Source organism: Lacerta agilis, chromosome 14, assembly GCF_009819535.1.
Source record: "Lacerta agilis isolate rLacAgi1 chromosome 14, rLacAgi1.pri, whole genome shotgun sequence".
Classification (NCBI taxonomy): domain Eukaryota; kingdom Metazoa; phylum Chordata; class Lepidosauria; order Squamata; family Lacertidae; genus Lacerta; species Lacerta agilis.
The window spans coordinates 7,441,583-7,462,988 of NC_046325.1; the positions used below are offsets into that span (position 1 = coordinate 7,441,583).

General features: G+C 47.1%; 2 protein-coding genes across 2 annotated transcripts; both read left to right on the forward strand.

The window, feature by feature from the left end:
• LOC117058945 (vomeronasal type-2 receptor 26-like) lies at window positions 1–5,705 on the forward strand. The gene is made up of 4 exons (XM_033170365.1): window positions 1–801; window positions 2,628–2,855; window positions 3,451–3,577; window positions 4,804–5,705. Exons 1-4 carry the CDS (start codon window positions 1–3, stop codon window positions 5,703–5,705), a joined length of 2,058 nt encoding a protein of 685 aa, XP_033026256.1.
• A 9,654-nt stretch (window positions 5,706–15,359) lies between these two features.
• LOC117058947 (vomeronasal type-2 receptor 26-like) lies at window positions 15,360–20,605 on the forward strand. Its single transcript, XM_033170366.1, has 4 exons — window positions 15,360–15,650; window positions 17,679–17,819; window positions 18,785–18,911; window positions 19,707–20,605. Exons 1-4 carry the CDS (start codon window positions 15,360–15,362, stop codon window positions 20,603–20,605), a joined length of 1,458 nt encoding a protein of 485 aa, XP_033026257.1.
• The last annotated feature ends 801 nt before the right edge of the window (window positions 20,606–21,406 follow it).

Consider the following 21,406-nt stretch of genomic DNA (forward strand, 5'->3'; position numbering starts at 1 on the left):
ATGGTTCCCAATGAATCCCACCAGTTTGTGGGGATTATCCATTTGCTTAAGCATTTTGGATGGACGTGGATCGGACTCTTTGCTCTGAATGATAACAGCGGAGAACATTTCTTGCAGATTCTGGAGCCATTGCTTTCTGAAAATGGAATTTGTTCAGCCTTCACACAAAAAATCCCAAAACAACTCCATGTTGATAATGTGGATGAAATGCATGATATAGCATTAAATATGTATGTACAAATCAGAGATAATAAAGTCTCTGCATTTATTGTTTATGGAGAATCTCTAGCAATTATAGCACTGAGAGCTATTATATTTCTGCCAGATCCCACAAATAAGGAAAACACACCATTTATAAAGGTATGGATCTTTACAGCCCAGACTGATTTCATATCTATGGGTCTTATTAAGTTTTGGAATGTTCTGCTCTTCCAAGGTGCCATTTCCTTCACAATTCACTCACAAAACATTCTAGCATTCCAAGAATTTCTTCAGAGCATAAAGCCACCTTGGACCCAGAGAGATGGTTTCTTCAAGAAATTCTGGGAGCAAGCATTTGACTGTGTATTTCCAAATCTCAATGAGCCAATGGAGGTCAATGACATGTGTACTGGGGAGGAGAGGTTGCAGAGTCTTCCAAGGTCTCTATTTGAAATGGCCATGACTGGTCACAGCTACAGCATTTACAATGGTGTCTATACTGTGGCTCATGCCTTGCAGAACATTTACTCTCTGAGATCCAAGCAGAGAGCAATGGGAAGAAGTAAAAGATTAAAATTTCAAGATCTGGAGCCTTGGCAGGTAATGCTTTCAGAATGAAGAGAAACAAAATATATTGTTTTCATGAATAGTTTATTACAGGATCGCTGATGTGGGACTGTGTCCAAGCAACAATGCCCCCGACAGATTAAAACCAGCAGACCATGGCTTTTTTCAGGGGAACTCACAAACACTCAATTCCGGCATGTCTCAGGTGGGTTCAGCAACATCTCAGTTGAGTTTCGGCACCTTTCAAATGGGTGCCATTGCCATTCTAAGAGAAAGAGGGAGGCGTTCATGGTGAGTTCCGGCACCTCTTTTTCTAGAAAATGGGCACTGAAGCAGACTTAATCATAATTTTCATCCAGAAGTGGTGTTAAATGGCATTGCATACCTTAGTCAATGCATTTTTAACTTCTGAAGAGAAAAAAAGTTATTATATCTGCATTAGTACAACAGAAGATTTTACATACCCTTGGAACCTAAAATATTTCTGCTTGGTTATCTAAAATATGTTGTTCCAGAAAATGATAAAGTAATTGTATGCAATTTTATTATGTTTGTGGAGAGTAAAATTTCTGAAAATGGGAGAAAGTAGCATTTCTCCAACTATATTTGAATGGACTGAGAAAATTTGGTGCATAGTAGCTATAAGAGGATGACATGGTTGGACAGTGTTCTCGAAGCTACTAACATGAGTTTGGCCAAACTGCGAGAGGCAGTGAAGGATAGGCGTGCCTGGCGTGCTCTGGTCCATGGGGTCACAAAGAGTCGGACACGACTGAATGACTGAACAACAACAACAACAACAGCTATAATTACAGTAACTTATAAAAGAATACATACAGACCAGCCTAACACATATATGGGAAAATTTTATTTTTTGGTTATGTTTTGGAATAACAAGTTCAATTATAATGTTCAACACTATGCTGCTTTCAGCCTGTTGAAATAGTATTTATTTAGGATCGTTATCATATTTACACACACACACACACACACACACACACAACTCTATTGTGTTCTGATCCAAAAGTGTGCATTTTAAATTGTGTATATGTTGATAGAAATAATATTAGGTGTTCAGTGAATGCAAAATAAAGTCTCCATCTGATGTGTGAAAATCTGGGGTTCTGGGTATTTTTAAGGTTATCCAGCATGTGTGGGGAGTGGGCGAGCTATAGAGAACATATGTTCAAGCAGATAGCTCGCCCCCCCCTGTTTGCCGCCGCTGGAGGGGGAGGGCAGTCACGACCTCTGGGTGTATGGTCAATGCCTCCCCCTGAGACCCCTTTAACAGGAACCCTGTTATCGCCGCCACAATGGGGACGGGGGTCACCACCCCACACGCCCCCCCCCAATTTTGTAGATGACTAAAGGATTCCGCCCAAGGCCTGCAATCGCCAAAGTTGTGACGAATTGCTACGGGAAATGCAAAACCTGCCAATGCAGGGAAAGTCCTTTCCGGCCCTTCAACAGCAACCTTGACATAGCAGTGCCTGTGTGCCAGTGTGGCTGTGGAAAACAAAGTGGTTAACCTGCAAAGTTAATGTCAATTGAGGGAGTGGAGGGTGGGGAAGCTCCGAATCCAACAGCTGCTTCCCAGGTATGACTCAACTTCTATTGTGTGCACTGTATAATCCCTCCTTCTACCTGGCCAATCCCCCTAGCAACACCTCCCCAGCTGGGATTGGGCGGCTGCTGGAGTAGGTGGAGTCCACAGGTATCCAACCTGGGAAGGTGGTGCCAGACCCAACTGCCAGGAGCTGCACTGTGATCCAAGGGGGCTACTTGCGACCACGCAAAACGAACACCCCTTTTGATGTGGGGAACATTCATTATATTTAACTCTTTTCTCTTTTTATTAGCTCCACCCTGTTCTTCGTGATATTTCATTTAACAACTCAGCTGGAGAAATTGTATCCTTTACTGATCAAAGAGAAATGGGAGGTGGATTTGACATCATGAATACAGTCACATTCCCAAACAGGTCATTTTTTCGAGTGAAGGTTGGATGGGTTGATTCTGGTGCAGTTGATGGAAAAGAATTCATCATTCATGAGGACAAGATCATGTGGCACAATGGTTTTAATCAGGTCTGGAGACTAGGATTTTCTTGTGGCCTCCACATTCTCCATATGGGTCATTCATATTATCCAAAACAACCATTACTATTTTCATTGCAATATTTTGGATAGCGGTAGATGAATCTATGAACATGCCAAACAAATTTATGTTCCCAGTTGAAATGAATTTTAAAATAATATTTACTGTGTACAACAGTGCTCAGGATGATCCAGATAAAATTGATTCGTGTGCGAAGAAAGGGTTGTCTCTGTTTCAATAGAAAAGGGGCCAGGGGTGGCCTCTTAAGCCTGTGGGGCAGAGAAGGATGTCTTTTCAGGTTGACTTGTTTCACTTTCATGGAGTTTTATGCCTCAAAGGAAGTGTGAATCAAAAAGGGATTACAAAATCCTGACAGGTTTAGCAGAGTCATTGGGGCCCTAGTGTACTGCCTCTCTTTTTCTGGTTTCCCAACAAAAATAAGCCAATACCTGTTCTTTGTACAAAGCAGCCGTCCTATGCAGATATTTATGTGAAGAGAAGTCCACTTTCTTATCTGAAGTTCAGAGGCTGAACATTACTTTCAAATGTTTCTCCCTTCTGAAATTATTTCCTGTTTATTGATAGGTGATGCCTACTTCTGTGTGCAATGACTACTGCCGCCCTGGGAATCAGAAGAAAAGGAAGGAAGGGCAGAAATTTTGCTGCTATGATTGTGTTCCATGTCCAGAAGGGAAGATTTCAAACCAGATTGGTAGACAGGTTTCATTGTACAAGATCAACAAATATTTGTTGAAAATAGTTTAAATAATATGTTGTGCATGTAACTACACTATGCTGCCCAGAGTACTGTTAATATTTCGTTGCTACTTTCCAGTAACTTCACATCAAAAATTTAGAAGGCTGGTGAAATCCCATGCATGTGGATCTGAAATTAAGCCCCCCCCCCCATGATTTCATTCTAGACATAATTTAAGACAAACTGGGAAGTAGTACAATTGTACAAAAAGTTGTGTATTTGAGAATTATGGTGTGGCTGGGACAACCTAGACATCCATCATGGGTGAAAGTAGGCCATAACTTTAGTCATTATGCTTCAGGTAATAGAAAGCATGCTGAAAAAGTGCAAGTAGATATATAGGTAGCACTCCGGCGGGAAGCTAAACAGCGTTTCCATGAGCTGCTCTGGTCAAGCGGCTTAGTCATGCTGGTCACATGACCCGGAAAAACTGTCTGAGGTCAAATGTCAGCTCCCTCGGCCAGTAAAGCAAGATGAGCCCCACAACCCAAGAGTCATTCGCGACTGGACTTGACTGTCAGGGCACCTTTACCTTTACCTTTTTAAGAGGGAATGGCATAGTACTAAGGTGCATATAGGGTTCTTATTCCAAGTAGCACTTGCTGTTTGAGTGCCATTCTATTTGATGTTGCAGACGCACTCTGCACCCTTCAGATTTGAACAAGGTTGGACCTTTGTGTTTGGTAAGATAAGCTTCCAGATTCCCAGTAGGTAACTACGTGTGTGTGTGTGTGTGTGTGTGTGAGAGAGAGAGAGAGAGAGAGATAGGCAAGATTGGACGTTCCTTGCTCCTATCATTTTATAAGCCCTTTTATGGTGCACCCCATTGATGTGGTTCTGCCTAATAGCTATTCTGCCCATCATTTTCACAAAGGCTTTAGAATGCCTAAAAATGGCTACTGACACCAAATGAAAGGCAAATTGTATCCTAACCTGCAGACAATTAAATATGGCAGTAGAATACATTTTTGTCTCAGTTAACTAAGAACCCAAAAAAGCAAGTTTCCACTCGCTCTGCCATCTGGGTGACATTGGACAAAGGCCAACACTCTGCTGGGTGCACAGCATGGCTCCTCAAAATACTTTTTAAAAACCTATTTGAGATTCAGCAGAAATCTTATACAGTAGACAAAAGACACACATGAATTGCTACTTGAGTTTGACTTTATTCTATTTTTCAGACATGGATGACTGCTTCAGATGCCCAGAAAATCAGTATCCAAATAGGAAGAAAAATGGATGCATCCCCAAAACTATAAGCTTTCTTTCTTATGAGGAACCTTTGGGTGTCAGCTTAGCTTTAGTCGCTCTTTCTTTTCCCCTGATCACAACTTTGGTGCTAGGAACTTTTATTCAACACAAAGACACGCCCATTGTCAAAGCCAACAACAGAGATCTCACCTACATTCTCCTCATCGCCCTCCTGCTCTGCTTCCTCTCATCTTTGCTGTTCCTAGGAAAACCAGGGGAAGTGACCTGCCTTCTTCGCCAACCCACTTTTGGCATCATCTTCTCTGTGGCTGTTTCCTGTGTGTTGGCCAAAACCATCACTGTAGTTGCAGCTTTCATGGCCACTAAACCTGGGTCCAGTATGAGGAAGTGGGTAGGAAAAAGACTGACCAACTCCATTGTCCTTTTCTGTTCCCTCATTCAAGTGATTACTTGTACTGGCTGGCTGATGACCTCTCCCCCATTTCCAGATCTAGACATGCACTCGGTAATGGAAGAAATCATTGTGCAATGTAATGAAGGCTCAGTGACCCTGTTTTACTGTGTCTTGGGCTACATGGGCCTCCTGGCCATTGCCAGCTTCATTGTGGCATTTGCAGCTCGCAAACTACCTGACAGTTTTAATGAAGCCAAGTTCATTACCTTCAGCATGTTGCTGTTTTGCAGTGTTTGGCTGTCTTTTGTTCCAACCTACCTGAGCACCAAAGGAAAATCCATGGTGGTGGTGGAGATCTTCTCCATCTTGTCCTCCAGTGCTGGATTATTGGGCTGCATCTTTTTCCCTAAATGCTACATCATTGTGCTGAAGCCTGAGCTGAACAACAGGGAGCAACTGATAAGGAGAAAGATGTAAACTGAACTTTCCCCCTTTAATATATGCTGTATATTACATGTTTAAGTATAAAAATGTTTATTTGGGGTTCCTCCTCCAAGGTGATACTCCTGCGGGAAGGATCTTGGAAGTTTTAAATTTCTGAAATTAAAGCAGATAAAAATGCTCTGTCTTCTTAGATGAGGGAACAAGAACATCTGGCCAGTGGGCCCAGTTTTGTGCAGCCTAGGCCCCAATAGTTTGGACATTTCTGAGCAACCATGCTTAGCTTGATTTGCATGTCGAGGTTACCGTCCCAGCTCCCCCCAATAATTCAGACATCACACATTAATTTTGGTTTGGGTTTTTGGCATAATTTTGGCCACAACTTTATTTAAATACAGCCAATGTGAGTGGTTGCTTAGGCATTGGTTCCGACTACTGTCCCCCCAGCCATGGGACAGCTGACATTCGCTTTAAGGGCGAAGTCAGAAAAGGGTAAACACCTAAGGAAGAAACGGAGTCGGGCCACGACCCAGGCTTCTCCCCCAAATGCTCCCAAGGACTCTGCTTGGCCCAAGCCTCCCACCACTTGAGGTGGGTGTGGACAAAAGCAGGAAGAGTCCCTGGATTCTTTTAACAGAATACCCTTATTTCAGGGGTAGGCCCAGCCAATTTCCTACCCCTGCCCCGCGCATTCAGAGGTAGGCCCAGCCTATCCATACCCCTGAAGCAGCGTTACTAGGGACAGGCCCAGCCTATCCTGACCCCTAGTGCAAGCAATTTTAACCAATGCCTAACCACCACACGAGCTATCCCAGCTCGCCGCCAACCGCTCACAGTCCCAATCCAGCCTTTAAACCCTCCGCAATATCTTCCAGCCAGATATCACTCCCGCGGGAAGAAAGGTGGACTCCATCAACCCGATAGAGCTGATCCGCCCAGGCATAAATCCTCGGGTGCCTAATAGGGACCCCACCCAACTCAAGGACTTTAGCTGAAGCAACCGCATTGACGCGCTTCCTAGCCTTCTCTGTACCCTGCGGACGTAGGCTACCCCGCCACTCCCGTCTCTGGAGCCAATGAGACCAAAAAAGCTTAGAGTCAGGCACTAGCGCCCTCAAAACCCCCAGATCCCTTTGGATTGTGGAACAAAGTGTAAGGCAGTCCATAGCCGGCAAGTCGTTCTCCCCCAAGTGCACCACAATGGCGTCGGGGCGGGCATCCCAATTGAATTGGTGCTGGATCACTGGCAGCAGTTCGCACCACCGCATCCCCCACCTTGCCATCCAAGAAACCTGCACATGTGGCGGAAAGCCGAGCCCGGCTCCGAGGCCAGATTCCGCAGCCCGAACGCCAGCCCAATGGACAATGCTGTGTCCCACAATCCAAATCCGGGTAGCCGCTACACCTGGGGGTCAAACAAAAAGGTATAAGTACCGGAAATTAACGCCGCCTCCTTACATAACCCTTATACGCTTTGGACTTCCACCGCCCCATGTTCTTGATCCGTGCCCCCGCAAACCCCAATGTGCGGCCGTGGTTGCCGCCCCAATGCGAAAGGAATGAGGGGCGAATCCGGAAGCCGAAACCCCGCAGGCGCAGATTGCCTTGCGCATCACCCTAGAAAACTGTTGGCGCGTTAAGGGAAGCCCATCGGCATGGATCAATAAGGGACCATCACCCGAGGGCCTGACTGCCAGAAATTTAGACAAGTCCTTCACAGGACAGGGCCCACCCTGGCTAGTGGCTGGCAAAACTATGACCGTACCCCTCCCCAGCTGGTCAGTTTTTGAGCTTCGAATCGTCAGGGCCACCTCCGCGGCCGAAAGGCTGATGTCCTGATAGAGCAGGCCCCTGGAAAGCCCAGCCGCGGAAGTTTCCAAGACCACTTCGCCAACTCGCAGCGCGCCAAAAAAGGCCACCGAAAAGGCTGCTGCAAAAAGCCGGGCCTCGTACTTAGACCAGCAAATAGAGCGCAATCTGGAACGCATATCGGCAAGCAGCTCGAAGGAAATGGGCCGCCTAGCGGCCACTCGGGGAGTGCAAAGCCTACCCCAGCCTTCCAACGCTCTGCGCACCACAAATTTTGCACAAGGGTCCGAATCAAAAAGGGCCTTAGAAAAGAAGGAGATAGCGGCTGCCTGCAGTTTAATAGTTCTAGCCGCTCTCCCCAGTTGGAAAAGGTGCGCAAGATACTGCAGCACCTGGGCCGAGGATGGGCGGAGCTCCACCCCCACAGCCACCGGCCCCCGGTGGAATGCCAGGAAGTCCTTCCAGGCCTTGTCGTAAGACCGCAGGGTGGACGGGGAAACCGACGCTGCTACTCCCTGCCAAACTATGTGCTGCCAATGGTCCACAGGTGCGCCGGGAAGGGTTCCGGGAGATGCTGCGCGTCCGGGGCAAGAGACCTGAAGCGTTACATCTGGAAACGGGACAGGGCGTCAGCAATCTCGTTAACAAACCGTGCTGAAAACACAATGTTGGACCGGAGACAGTGAAGCACAAAAGCCCTGAGGAGGGCCGATACCCTGGGCGAGCGCGAGGACTGCTTCGCCAAAATGGTCACAACCGCCTGGTTGTCAGACCAGAAACACACGCGCCGGTCCCTGAAGTCCTCGACCCATATGTGAACTGTGACCACTATGGCAAAAAACTCCAAGAAGGTTAGGTCACGCGTGACGGCCTCCCCTTGCCATGCGGTGGGCCATGGCTGCGCACACCAGCGCCCATTCCAGTAGAGGCCAAATCCCAGGGACCCCGCCGCGTCCGAATGCACCTGAAAGTCAGTATGGAGGTTCTGCACATCCTGCCAAAGGGACACACCGTTGAATTCCTCCAGGAATTGCAACCATACCCTCAAGTCCGCCTTCTCTTCCTTAGGCAACCTCCGCCTATGATGCGGGCTGCGCATCCTAGCTGTCAGTCTATACAGACGTGAGCAGAATGGTCGCCCTGGGGCTACCACCCTGCAGGCGAAATTAAGGTGACCAAGCAGAGACTGCAGTTGCCGTAATGTCACCTTCTTCAAGGGGAGGAGGTCATGAATGACCCCCCGCAATGCCGCCAACTTCTCCTCCGGCAGACGGGACGTTTGAGACACCGTATCCAGTTGGATACCCAGGTAGGTGAGCTGAGTGGAGGGGTCCTCCGTTTTGCCCACAGCGAGGGGCACTCCCAGCTCCTCCGTCAGGGCCTGAAAGGCCCTCATTAGAGTCAAACAGTCACCTGACTCCCCTGATGACACCAACAGAAAGTCATCGAGATAATGAGTCACCCCCAACAAGCCCGTCTTAAAGCGGAGGGCCCAGTCCAAAAAGGTGCTAAAACTCTCAAAGGCCGCACAGGCAACCGAGCAGCCCATTGGCATAGCCTTATCGAAGTAATACGCCCCTTCAAAATGGAACCCCAGGAGCCAGAAGTCCTGTGGGTGAATAGGCAACAACCGAAATGCAGACTCAATGTCGCATTTGGCTAGCAAGGCCCCAGGGCCGAATTTCCTGATCAGTTTAATAACGAAGTCCAGCGAAGTGTATTTCACTGAGCACAGCTCCTGGGGAATTACCTCATTTACTGACGTGCCTCTGGGATGGGACAGATTATGTATGAGGCGGAACTCCCCTGGGGCTTTTTTGGGCACAATCCCTAATGGGGAAATGTGCAAATTATGGAAAGGGGGGCCTCGAACAGGCCCCCCATGCGATTCAATGCCAATTCCTTATCGATCTTTTTCCTGGCCACGTCCCGCATTTCGCGCACCGACTTTTGGTTAGGGGGATTCCGTGCTACGGGCAACGCAGCAACCGGAATCCTAAAGCCATGAACAAAACCATCCCGCAGGTAGGCAGCTGCATCCGCATTGGGGTAAAGGTCCAACCAACGCAGGAGCGCCTGAACCTTAATCGGGGAGAACGCCAAAGAAAAAAGAACACTATTTGCTGCCCCCGGCAACTGCGGGGGAGGGGGCAGGCTTGGCAGCCTGGGAGGCCCCCCTCTCCCGCCCTGAAAGGGCCGCTTACCTCCGAAGCAGTTGTTCGCAGGGTGATTCCCGCCGCACTTGGAACACCCATGCCAGAATTTACATGTCTGCCTTTGGCATGACCCTTTGTTAAAGTCCGAACACAACAGCCGGCGGGGCGCTTTTTGCGCCCCTGCCCTCTGTTTCGGCTGTTCCACAGGTACCTTCTTGATGGATGGAGCCACGTGCGTGGTCCAAAGGTCCAGATCCCTATGGTCCCACCGTGCCGTGTGGATGCGGTTGGCCCTGCGCCTAAACTTTTCGTCGTAAGTAATCGCCGCCGCCTCTCCCGCCATGGAGAAGGCCGAGCGGACGATGGACTGATACACCATCAGGTGCAGCGCCCTCCGGGGATAAGCGGCTGCCACCACACCTGCAAATTCCTGAAAACAGTCCAGCCAACGTTCAAAAGTCCGTTCGACCTTGGCCGAACCTGAGCGTTTCTTGGACGCCGAATCCGACTTGGCCTGACCAGGCGTCTCATCTGCTGGGGGGGCTAATTTGAAAATATCAACATAACGGCCATCCAAGATCCTGGCCCGCATCTTAGAGGACAGGTGGCACCCCGGGACTATGTCCCGAGCCTTTTTGGTGGACACCGTAACATCCGAAAGCAACACCCCGTTGAGGCACTCCTGAGTGGCACCATACCGGGCCCTGTGAGAGTTGGCCCTACGCTGCCACACCCATTTTGGCAAACCTGGCACTGATTCCCCGAAACCCCAATAAAGGCCTAAAGGGGAATCAGATTCATCACCCGAGCTGTCGGATGACGTACCTGTCGAAGAAGACGAAGTGTCCCCTTTGCGCCGCTTAGCACGCTTCCTGGCACGCCTGCCGCGTCGACGCTTTCCGCCTGATGAAACTTTAGAAGGCACAGGCAAGCTGTCCTCAGCCGAGGACTCAGAAGACGGGTCCTGCGCCGACGTGCCTGCAATAGACTGAGAAGAAACAACAGGTGAAATTGCAATACCGGAAGCAGGCGCTGGGATGACCTCCACCGCCCGGCCTGCCCGGGGTGTGGTGGATCGCCCCCGCCTGCCCCTCCCCTTTCTGGCAGCCGGCGATGGCGATGCGTGTGCCGCCGCGCGGGTCACAGGGCGGGAGGCAACAAATGGCTGTTGCGACGAGGTGCCCTCGCCCTCCTCGCTGGACCCTGAAGAGGTGGGAGGGGAGGCCGCGACCCGGCGAGAAGATCCCGCCCGGCCCCGTCCGCGAGGGGCCGGGCGTTGCAGCAGGCCATCCAGCCCCGACGCGAGGCGGGCCAAAGCCTCGGGGTCGCCCGCCAGGCTAGCGACGAAGGACTCGACCCTTCCCGCCGTCCGGTTGGGGGCCTGCGATCGCAGCGATTGGGATGGACCCCTGATCACCCTCTTCGATGGAGTAGAGGTTGCCGGCGAGCCGCCTTCTTCTTCGGAGCCATCCCTGCTGTAACCAAGAAATCAACAGGTGAAAGAATCAGGCTACCAATTCCGGGCCTCGCTCCTGCCCGCCAAAGGCGCCTGAAATTAACCACCAGTAGGGGGTGCCCAGACCCAGCCACCTAAAATGGCTGCCGGTCACAAAATGGCCGCCCGATGAGTCAGGCTTCCTTCACCTACCTCCACCAGCCCCTAGGCCTCAGGCCCAGGCTGGGGGAGGGGGCCGGAGGGCCGAGGTCGCAGCCCTTGGGCCCGCCAATGAGGCAGCACTAACCGCTCAGTAGCACCGGTGACCACCAGGGGAGCTCCCAACTACCAGGCCCTGCGCTGGAGGCTGCTAGGCTCCAAACACTCTGGGCCTACTAGGCCCCTGAGTCGTCAGGGGCTGCCGCCAAATTTAGCCAGCAAGCGGGGTGGGGTGAGAGGCCGAAGGCCTGGATGCCTCTCTGCGGGGGGATGAACCACGCCCCGCCGGAGGACGCGCTAGCCGCGAGGAGAGAGCGCCCGCGATTACAGCGGCCCCGGCGGCGCCCCCCCACGCCGCTAACGGCCGCTAGCTGTGGAATGCCGGATCAGGGCCGAACGGGGCAGCTGCACCAGGGAAGGGCGGGGGCGCCGACTGTGGAGAACTAGCCCAACGCCAGGTAGGGGTTAAATTTTCCGACAGTTAGAACCCTCAGGGGCGGGCTTAGCCTGGGTATAAAACACCCCTCCCAGTGGGCAGTAAGGCAGTTGAAGTTAGTTGAAGTTGGAGTTGGAGAGTTAGAAGGAGAGTGGAGTTAGTTGAGCAGTGTGAGTCAGGAGATAGAGCTGGGAGTTTAGAGTCTGAAGTGGAAGTAGCAGAGAGGATAAACAGATTGTGAAACGTGTTGTTATTGGCATTTAGTTAACTGTTAGAGGTAATAGGCCGGTATCATTTAGAGGTAATAGGCCGGTATAGGACAACTGTTATAAGCTTAATGAACAACCTTTTATTTATCCGCAACCACAAGCTTTTGTACTCAATAAACAACTTTTTAGTTCACAATATCCTCGTCTGTGGTGAATGAAGTAAGCAGGATCCAGCTAGTAGTCTGGAGGGCTGCAGCTGGGGACCGTTTGTCGTTGGTGCAGCACTCATAGACCGTAAAACGTCCGGGGGTGGGCTGTACAGGGCGAAGGGCCCGCGACACCGACCACGCGCCCCACTCCTAGCCCGCGTCGCTGGGTCGCGTGGGGGCGGAAAAACGCCGTGCGATGCCGCGGAGCCCGCCAGCCGCCGCCGGGGCGCGCGGGGAAGCTGCAACAGCGGCGTCAAGCCGCCCCGCCAAAGGCCTGCAGGCCCGATAAAGGGAGGGCGGGGCGCGAGGCAATCGTCCCCGACGCCAACCGCCCCCGGCCGCGCAGCTCACGGTCGGGGCGGTAACGGCAGCCGCGGCTCGAGGCAAGGCAGAGGCCCCGGGCCGCCGGAACGCCCCGCGGGATCGCGGGAGGCCGCGCCGAAAGGCGCCAAGCTGCGCCGGTGAGACCCGCGGCTCGGTCACAACCAGGGGAAAGAAAAAGGGGGGGAAAGGGGGGGCAATCGGAATGAGGTGGGGGTGGGGGTGGGGCGGGGAAAATGAAGCCGGGAATGGGGGAGAGGAGATATTTCCCTTCTCTCAGCTACCGTTAGGGCAAGCGAAGGAAAGGCAGAAAGGAGGAGAAATAGAATTCAAGGCCAAAGCCAATAAGCAAAGCAATACAACCGTCTTGCTCTGAGGCTCCTTCTGCAGCGCCACACCAGACCGAGATCCGTTGCACACCGCAAAAGTGAAACCAGAGTTTCACAAACTTAGGTTTTAAAGGCAAGAGCTGTCAATCAACCAACTAGCAACAAGCTAAACTCCCCAGCAACTTGCCTCAACCAAACCTAGCTGTGGCCAGCCCAAAACCCCCTCCCAATAACTTGGAGCTGCTCCTTTAACCCTTCTGCAACCCGTGCTCTCTTCAATGGGAGAACACGCTTTGTTATATATTAAAGGTGATTACTAAGAATGTCTCCAGAGTATCCCTCTTTTGCATGGGGGATTCAAACAGTTGTGGAGCACATGCGGGGCATGACTGGGTGGGGGTGCAGTGAGCATCAAGCATCCTGGGAGTGTGCGGTGAGCGGCGCATGTCCCGGGGGTGCGTGGCGAGAGGCGCACGCCCTGGGGTGCGGCGTGCGGTGACACCCAGGGCGGCTCCCTCCCCCCGCACGCACCTTCATCCGCCAGTGGATTCAAATTCTATTTTAAAAGCATCTTTTCCTTATACAAGTTTTGACTGTGTCAGCCCGCAGTAGCCCTGCTCCAGAATGGTGTTTCAAACTGGTATGCTTCTCCCCAGATTAGTTTACCTTTATACCAGCCTTTTGTCTATAGGATTGGCCTGTAACTGTCATTTTCTAGACTACATTAAAAAAAATGTGTAGAGATAGATATATTTATTACGGCCATTGGCCCATCTTACAACAATTTCTCAAGACAACATATAAATACACTTAAAACTTCCAGCTGTAAAACATCCAAAAACTTGGGAAGATGCAGTACAGTGCGATACAGTGAATTTGCGAGATAAAACATTCCCTCTGTTCAGAAATATATACAGGACATCAATATGGTATCACATAATTCCATCGTGGATCATAATTTAAAGGGTTATCCGAGCCACACGGAAGTCCGTTTTTCTTCTTTAGGGATAGGGCGCTAATCAGAAATCTAGCAACCGAAAGTGATCTTAAAGGGTCTTCATCATTCAGCAGGTATCTCAGCTTGGTTTCGTTCGAATCATCTGCAATTCCCTTTAGATACGGAGCAAGAAACTTATTCCTGGCCGATGAGTGAAAAGGACATCCGAGGATTATGTGTAGAGAAATATTCACTGCGAAGTTGAAACTGGAGTTGGGCTGTGACCCCAAAGAAAATGGCTTCACTCTGAATGGCATTGACTCACACAGGAAAACAGAAAGGCAATTGCCATCTATTTGTGTGCCACAAAAGCGCAGAGGCTACTTATGAGGAGACTTTGGGGAAGCACTCAAATACCAGCCTCTTGTTGCCAGAAGTGCCATTGGGGAGGCATGAGCAATGTATTATCTCTACCACCAATAATCCAAATCACTATAATTTCCTCACATAAACACAGCCAAAGAGGTTTTAAAAGAAGGCATTAGAAAAGTCGAATCCAAGTCTGAATATTGTTATAAAATATACCGTGAGCCATAGAGAGCTGGGGATAGGGGCAAGAGATAGGCAATACTTTAACATTTTCCCTTCTGACTCCCCCGCCCCATATTATTTGCCAGACTTGAAATCAGAGTGTCGACAGTCTATTAAAAGCACCTGTTTCCAAGAAATTGATTCTCAAAAACAGCTCACAGAGCTCTCTTGCATTGGCAAATTCAGGCATCATTCACAGTAGCCAGTTCAAGACAGGAACCTGGTACTGATGGACACAGGAAGCTCTGTGTTTTTAGAGAGGCAGGATGTTGTCACTTTTGGTATTTCTCTTTCTGCAATCGCCTGTTGCATGCAAAGAAGATACTTTGGCATGCCCTGTGAATGATCCATTTCCTCTTCCACACGAGTGGTACCAGCCAGGTGGCCTCATCATCGGTGGGATAGCTTCTCAGCTCTATTATGTATTTTATGAAGTTTTCTTCAAAGAGCACCCTTCAAAGAATCTGTTTGAGGTTCCACAGTAAGACTGTTTCCCTCTCTACATCTCTCTGAATTTCCTTTCCTTTTGCGTCATGCCTTTTAGACTGCAAGCCTCAGACAAGGTAGCATCACATTGTTAATATTTATCCACTGGAGTGGCAGATTTGTTTAGGTGAAGAGAGGGGCAAAGAAATGCTTGAATCAATAAATCTATGAGTCCTCAAATAACCGACTTCATCAAACCTGGGCACTCCTCTTTCTCAGTCACATTCTTAGTATTGTGCATTTTTCAAAACAGCAAAGAAGAACAAAAACAGTCACATATTCCCTGAAATATACATATCTCAAAATCCTATTTTTCATTTTACTCAGGTATTTTAGATTGTGGATATTAGGTTATTATTTTGTAACTAGTATAAGACAGTTTGCACTGAAACATTTGGGGCTCTTACTTGTGGTGGAGAAATTATTCATGTCTACTCTGCACAAGGCCAACTCTGCTGCCATTAGCCTTTGACTAGTATGAATTATTTTGAAAGAGAAAGTGTTCAATATTACACTATATTCATTTCTGTAAATCATTTACTTTATTTGTAGCATGGTGACCAAATTCTACCAACATGTCCTTGCCTTAGCATTTGCTGTGAAAGAAATCAATGAGAATCCCAACATTTTGCACAATGACACACTTGGCTTCCACATCCATGACAGCTATTTTGATGCAAGGATGACCTACCGCACTACACTCGACCTCCTCTTCAAAATGGGTAGATTCATCCCCAACTACAAATGTGACACACAGAAAACCCTCATATCCATCATTGGGGGACTTGGCTCTGATACTTCTTCACATATGGCAGACATACTAGGTCTCTACAAGATTCCACAGGTAAGCTATGTGTAGGGTTTCACAGAGATTTAATTCTTCCATCCTCTACGCAATGTCACATGGTGCAGGATGAATTATTTTAACATAACTGCATAACATCTGTACAATTTCTCTTAGCTGGCATATGGTTCCTTTCCTCCCAAGGAGAGTGACACTACTCAATTCCCATCCTTTTATCGCATGGTGCCCAACGAAGCCCACCAGTACATGGGAATTATCAGTTTGCTTAAGCATTTTGGTTGGACATGGGTTGGGCTCTTTGCTCCCAATGATAACAGTGGGGAATATTTCATCAATAAATTCCAGCCATTGTTTTCCCAAAGTGGAATTTGTTCCGCCTTTACACAAATAATCCCACAACAAGTCCATCTTGCTAACCTGGATGAAATACATGATGTAGGATTAAATATGAATGCAGTGTTCACAGATAATAAAGTCACTACCTTTATCATCTATGGAGAATCCCTGACAATTATAGCACTGAGAGGTCTTTTATTTTTGCAAGACACAACAAATACGGAAACCATAGCATTTAGAAAGGTGTGGATCTTGACAGCCCAGACTGATTTCATATTATCAGGATTCTGTAAATTTTTGGATTTTCAGCCCTTCCAAGGTGCCATATTGCTCACAGTTCATTCACAAAATCTACTAGTATTCAGGGAATTTCTTCAAAGCATAAACCCTTCCTGGACACAGACAGAAGGTTTCTTCAAAGTCTTCTGGGAGCAAGCATTTGACTGTCTATTTCCAAATCCCAGTGTGCCAATGGACACCAGTGAAGTGTGTACTGGGGAGGAGAGCCTGGACAGTCTTCCAAGGTCTCTGTTTGAAATGGAGATATCTGGCCATAGTTACAGTATCTACAATGCTGTTTATGTTGTGGCTCATACTTTGCATGCCCTTTCTTTGTCTGGATCCAAGCAGAGAGTAATGAGAAGCAGCAAAAGATTAAAACTTCGAGATCTACAGCCTTGGCAGGTAATACAAAAAGATTTCATCACAATTTTCTTACAAAAGTAATACTGCGGTGGAACACCCTCCCATCAGATGTCAAGGAAATAAACAAGTATCTGACTTTTAAAAAACTTCTGAAGGCAGCCCTCTTTAGGGAAGTTTTTAATGTCTGATGTTTTATTACATCTTTAATATTTTGTTGGAAGCTGCCCAGAGTGGGTGGGTTATAAATAATTTATTATTATTATTATTATTATTATTATTATTATTATTATTATTAGTTTTAACATTTCCTTCTGCTGATATTTTTTTTACTGATTGCATAACAAATCTTCCATCTACTGTGTCTTTTTTGTCTTTTTAATATGATACTATTGAAGTTTTTTTAAATAATGCAATAAGATGAGAGAAACTAATCTAAAGAAGAGAAGAGAACATGAAAAAAACTGGTAAAAACCTTTAAAATAAAAAGACTTCTGCTTTTCTGCTTGTCAGTACTATAACATTAAATAAAAATTTCAAAATATTCACTCATCAAAGATATCCAACTCATCTACTTTCTGTTAGGCAATAATTTTCCAATCTTTGAACACAAATGTATCAAATTAATTCACTTCTTAAAACCAGGAAGTAGCTCATACACCAGATGGAAATTTGCATCAGTAGGCAAGCTTCTCTCAGTCACAAATTATAACCATCTCAGAGAAAGGGGGGCTTTGGCAGGCCCTATGCCCATTATCGCTCTTGTGTGGATTTTTGGCAATATATTGTGTCATCTGCTCTTAAGTCCTTCAGCCCTGTCTGGGTTCCCAGGAGCTGTAGAAAATGGCTGTTTCAGAGTGATTCAGGTATGATCAATCACTTGTTGACAAAAGGCATCAGTCCGCCCTCTTCCTTCCCCAGAAGTCTCCATCTGCTATGTCAAAAACAGGTGATTTTTATACTTGGTCTACAGGTATGTAAAGTGAAGTTCCATAACTAATGCTCATAAAGAAAGGTATTTGTAAAGCACGACATTTTGTTCAATATCTCCATTATGTTCTTTCCCCTTCATCCTTCTTTTTCAATTAGTTGCACCATTTTCTTCCTAACATTTCCTTTAACAACTCAGCTGGAGAAACAGTGTCCTTTACTAATGAAGGAGAAATGGGAGGTGGATTTGACATCATGAACATGGTCACGTTCCCAAACAAGTCTTTCCTTCGGGTGAAGGTTGGATGGGTGGATCCGAGGGCTCCCAGTAGAAAAGAATTCATCATTCATGAGGACATGATTACATGGAACACAGGTTTTAACCAGGTCTGGATTCCGGGTACCGCTTTGAGCCGATGCACTTTTGAGATAAGCACTACTTCTCTCTTTGATGTCTTCATGGGAAAAGTCTGGAAACCTAGATGGATGCAACTGTGCACAAAGCTTTTTTTGTCTTTTCTTGGTTGAAGTTTTAATAGCATTTATTATGCTTTGTTTACTGCATGTATGGCAGAGCTTAGGATGATTCAGATAAAATATATCCATGGTGTAAATATGGGTGGTTTCTGCTTCAACTGAAAAGGGTCCATGGCTCAACTGAAGATCCCATATCAAATTATTTTCATGTCTAAATAGGGCTGACAAAACCTGAACCTTTGAGATGTTCTTAAAGTGCTAGTATTACTTCCCAATCTGAACCCCATCTGGGCAGAGCCAGAAGGATCTCAATTAGCTTCTCCTGGCTTCATTTGTGGATGTGTTCTGCCACTGGTTAGGAGCCCACAAAGGATCTAAAGTGACTTCCACATGCTTCCCTTCTCCTCCTTTGCCTAAGTTGCACAAATGTGAATTCTGGTTCTTGTGACTCATCACAGGGCTCTTTGAAATGTGTGGCAAAGTATGGGTGACTTTGTGAGATAAACCTATGTCATTAACTTGGACTGGTGGGAATCAATGGTACTGTGAATAAGGAAGACATCACCTCATTATGGCATGTTTAGGAGCCTGATAGAAGACTTAGACATTTCCCCCTTTGCTATTTATCAGTTACTAAAGTTACAGTTAATAAAGTGGCCCTAATGTAATCTATGTATTGTCTGTTGCCTTTTTTCATGAGAGTTCATTTCTTATTTCAAGTGCAATGGGTGAAAACATTTTTAAAGAAATATGTCTCCCTTATGAAAATATTTCCTGTTTCTGGGTAGGGGGTGCCCATTTCTCTGTGCAATGACTACTGCAGCCCAGGTAATCAGAAGAAAAGGAAGGAAGGGCAGAAATTTTGCTGCTATGATTGTACTCCATGTCCAGAAGAAAAGATTTCCAGCCAAAATGGTACATGACTTTTTCATTGTTCCATATTGGTAAACATTATTTAAATGCTGCATTTCACATGCAACCACACTATCCTGCTTAGAGTGGTACGCTAATATTTTTCTGCTGATTTTCAGTAACTTTTGAAGGAAATATTAAAAAGTAAATAAGCCTGGTGCAATACAGTGTACATAGATTTGAAAGTGCTGCCCACACATGTCAAATGAGTGTGGCTTGTGTGTATGACTGCAATGAAACACAGCAGACATCCATGTTGGGTGAAATTAGGCCAGACTTTATTCATTATTGCATAGGTAAGCAGGGGTGGCAAAAGTATTTGGATCTACAGAGGGTTAACATTTGAATGAGCACCTGCTGTTCAAATTGCACTGAAAGAGTGAGATGCACACAATACGCTTAGGCATTAACCAGGAATGGACACTGGTGTGTCTCAGGAAAAGTGTGAAGAATCCCACTAAGCAACCATAATATTGGTTTAGGTAAGGCCAGCCTCATTCTGTGCTCTACTAGAACCCTTCTGGTTTCTCCAACAACACAAAGAGCCCACTAGTGCCCAATGATCTGCCGAAACAACAGTATTGGTTCTCCTGGAACAAGACCTTCATGTGCAGAGTGCATGGAGTAGCAGTTTAAATGGCCTAAGCACAAATATGATAAATTCTGCAGAATACTCAAAGGATGGTTCACATAATGTTATATGACCATCAGCTCCCTTAAAATTAGAAGGATCCAATCAATGAAAGCGAAGAGCACACATGAATTGCTGCTGAAATTTGACCCTATCCTCTTTTTCAGATATGGATGACTGTGTCAGATGCCCAGCAGAACAGTATCCAAACAAGAAGAAAAATGGATGCATCCAAAAAAGAATAATCTTTCTTATTTACAAGGAACCTTTAGGAATTAGTTTGGCCTCCCTTGCTCTTTCTTTTTCAATACTCACAACTTTGGTGATAGGAACTTTTATTAAATACAAAGATACTCCCATTGTCAAAGCCAACAACAGGGATCTCACCTACGCTCTCCTTATAGCCCTCCTACTCTGCTTCCTCTCGTCATTTCTGTTCATCGGACACCCTGGGAAAGTGACCTGCCTTCTTCGCCAACCAACGTTTGGCATTGTCTTCTCACTGGCTGTTTCATGTGTGTTGGCAAAGACTGTCACTGTAGTTGTAGCTTTCATGGCCACTAAGCCAGGGTCTAGCATGAGGAAGTGGGTAGGGAAACGTCTGGCCTATGCCATTGTCCTTTCCTGCTCTCTTACTCAAGCAAGTATTTGTACTGTGTGGTTGATGACTTCACCCCCATTCCCCCAACTAGACATGGACTCAGTAGCAGAAGAAATCATTGTGCAGTGTAATGAAGGCTCAGTGACCCTGTTTTATTGTGTCCTGGGCTACATGGGCCTCCTGGCCACTGCCAGCTTCATTGTGGCATTTGCAGCTCGCAGATTACCTGACAGTTTTAATGAAGCCAAGTTCATTACCTTCAGCATGCTGCTGTTTTGTAGTGTTTGGCTGTCTTTTGTCCCAACCTACCTGAGCACCAAAGGGAAATCCATGGTGGTGGTGGAGATCTTCTCCATCTTGTCCTCCAGTGCTGGATTGTTGGGCTGCATCTTTTTTCCTAAATATTACATCATTGTTCTGAGGCCTGAGCTGAACAATAGGGAGCAAATAATGAGAAAGAAGTGAACAATACCTTCATTTTTATCTTATCTTTGTTGTTGATTTTATTCAGGGTTTTACGATAAAGGTAGTTACTATGACTGAGTCCACAGTGGCACTCTTTTAAGGAAGCTATTCAAACACATACTTGGAAATTTATTTCTTTATTTTACTGTTAAAGTGCTCTGTCACACTACTGTAGAAAAGGCAGTGTGGTGTAGTGGTTAAGAGCGGTAGACTCGTAATCTGGTAAACGTGCCTGCTCTGTTTCCCTTTCCCCCCTCCCAGCGGCTTTTGTCGGCGCGAGGGGCGGGCCAGCGAGGAGGGGATGTTATGCCAGCAACAAGCGTCACTGGCCCGACCCTCGCGCCGAAAAAAGTGCCTGAGAGTGGCTTTAACGCACCCCCTTTGCTTCCCCCCTTTTCCTTTTTCCTCCCCTTTTGGTCGCTTCTTTCGAAAGGAGCAGTCGAAAGGGAAAAGGGGGGAAGCAAAGTGGGCGCGTTCAAGCACCCGCTATGCTTCCCTTTTTTCCCCTGTGCAGGCACGAGCACATCATGACGCACGCACACGCCGTGATGCCCCGCCCCCAGGGGTGCCTCTTGGCTTCCTGCTCCAGGCAGCCAAGGGGCTAGAAATACCCCTGGGCTCATTACATAATGTAATTGAATCTTTGCCCCCAAATTTTACATCATTGTGCTGAGGCCTAAGCTGAACAATAGGGAGCAAATAATAATAATAATAATAATAATAATAATAATAATAATAATAATAATAATAATAATAATAATAATTTTATTTATACCCCGCCCTTCCCAGCCAGAGAAAGAA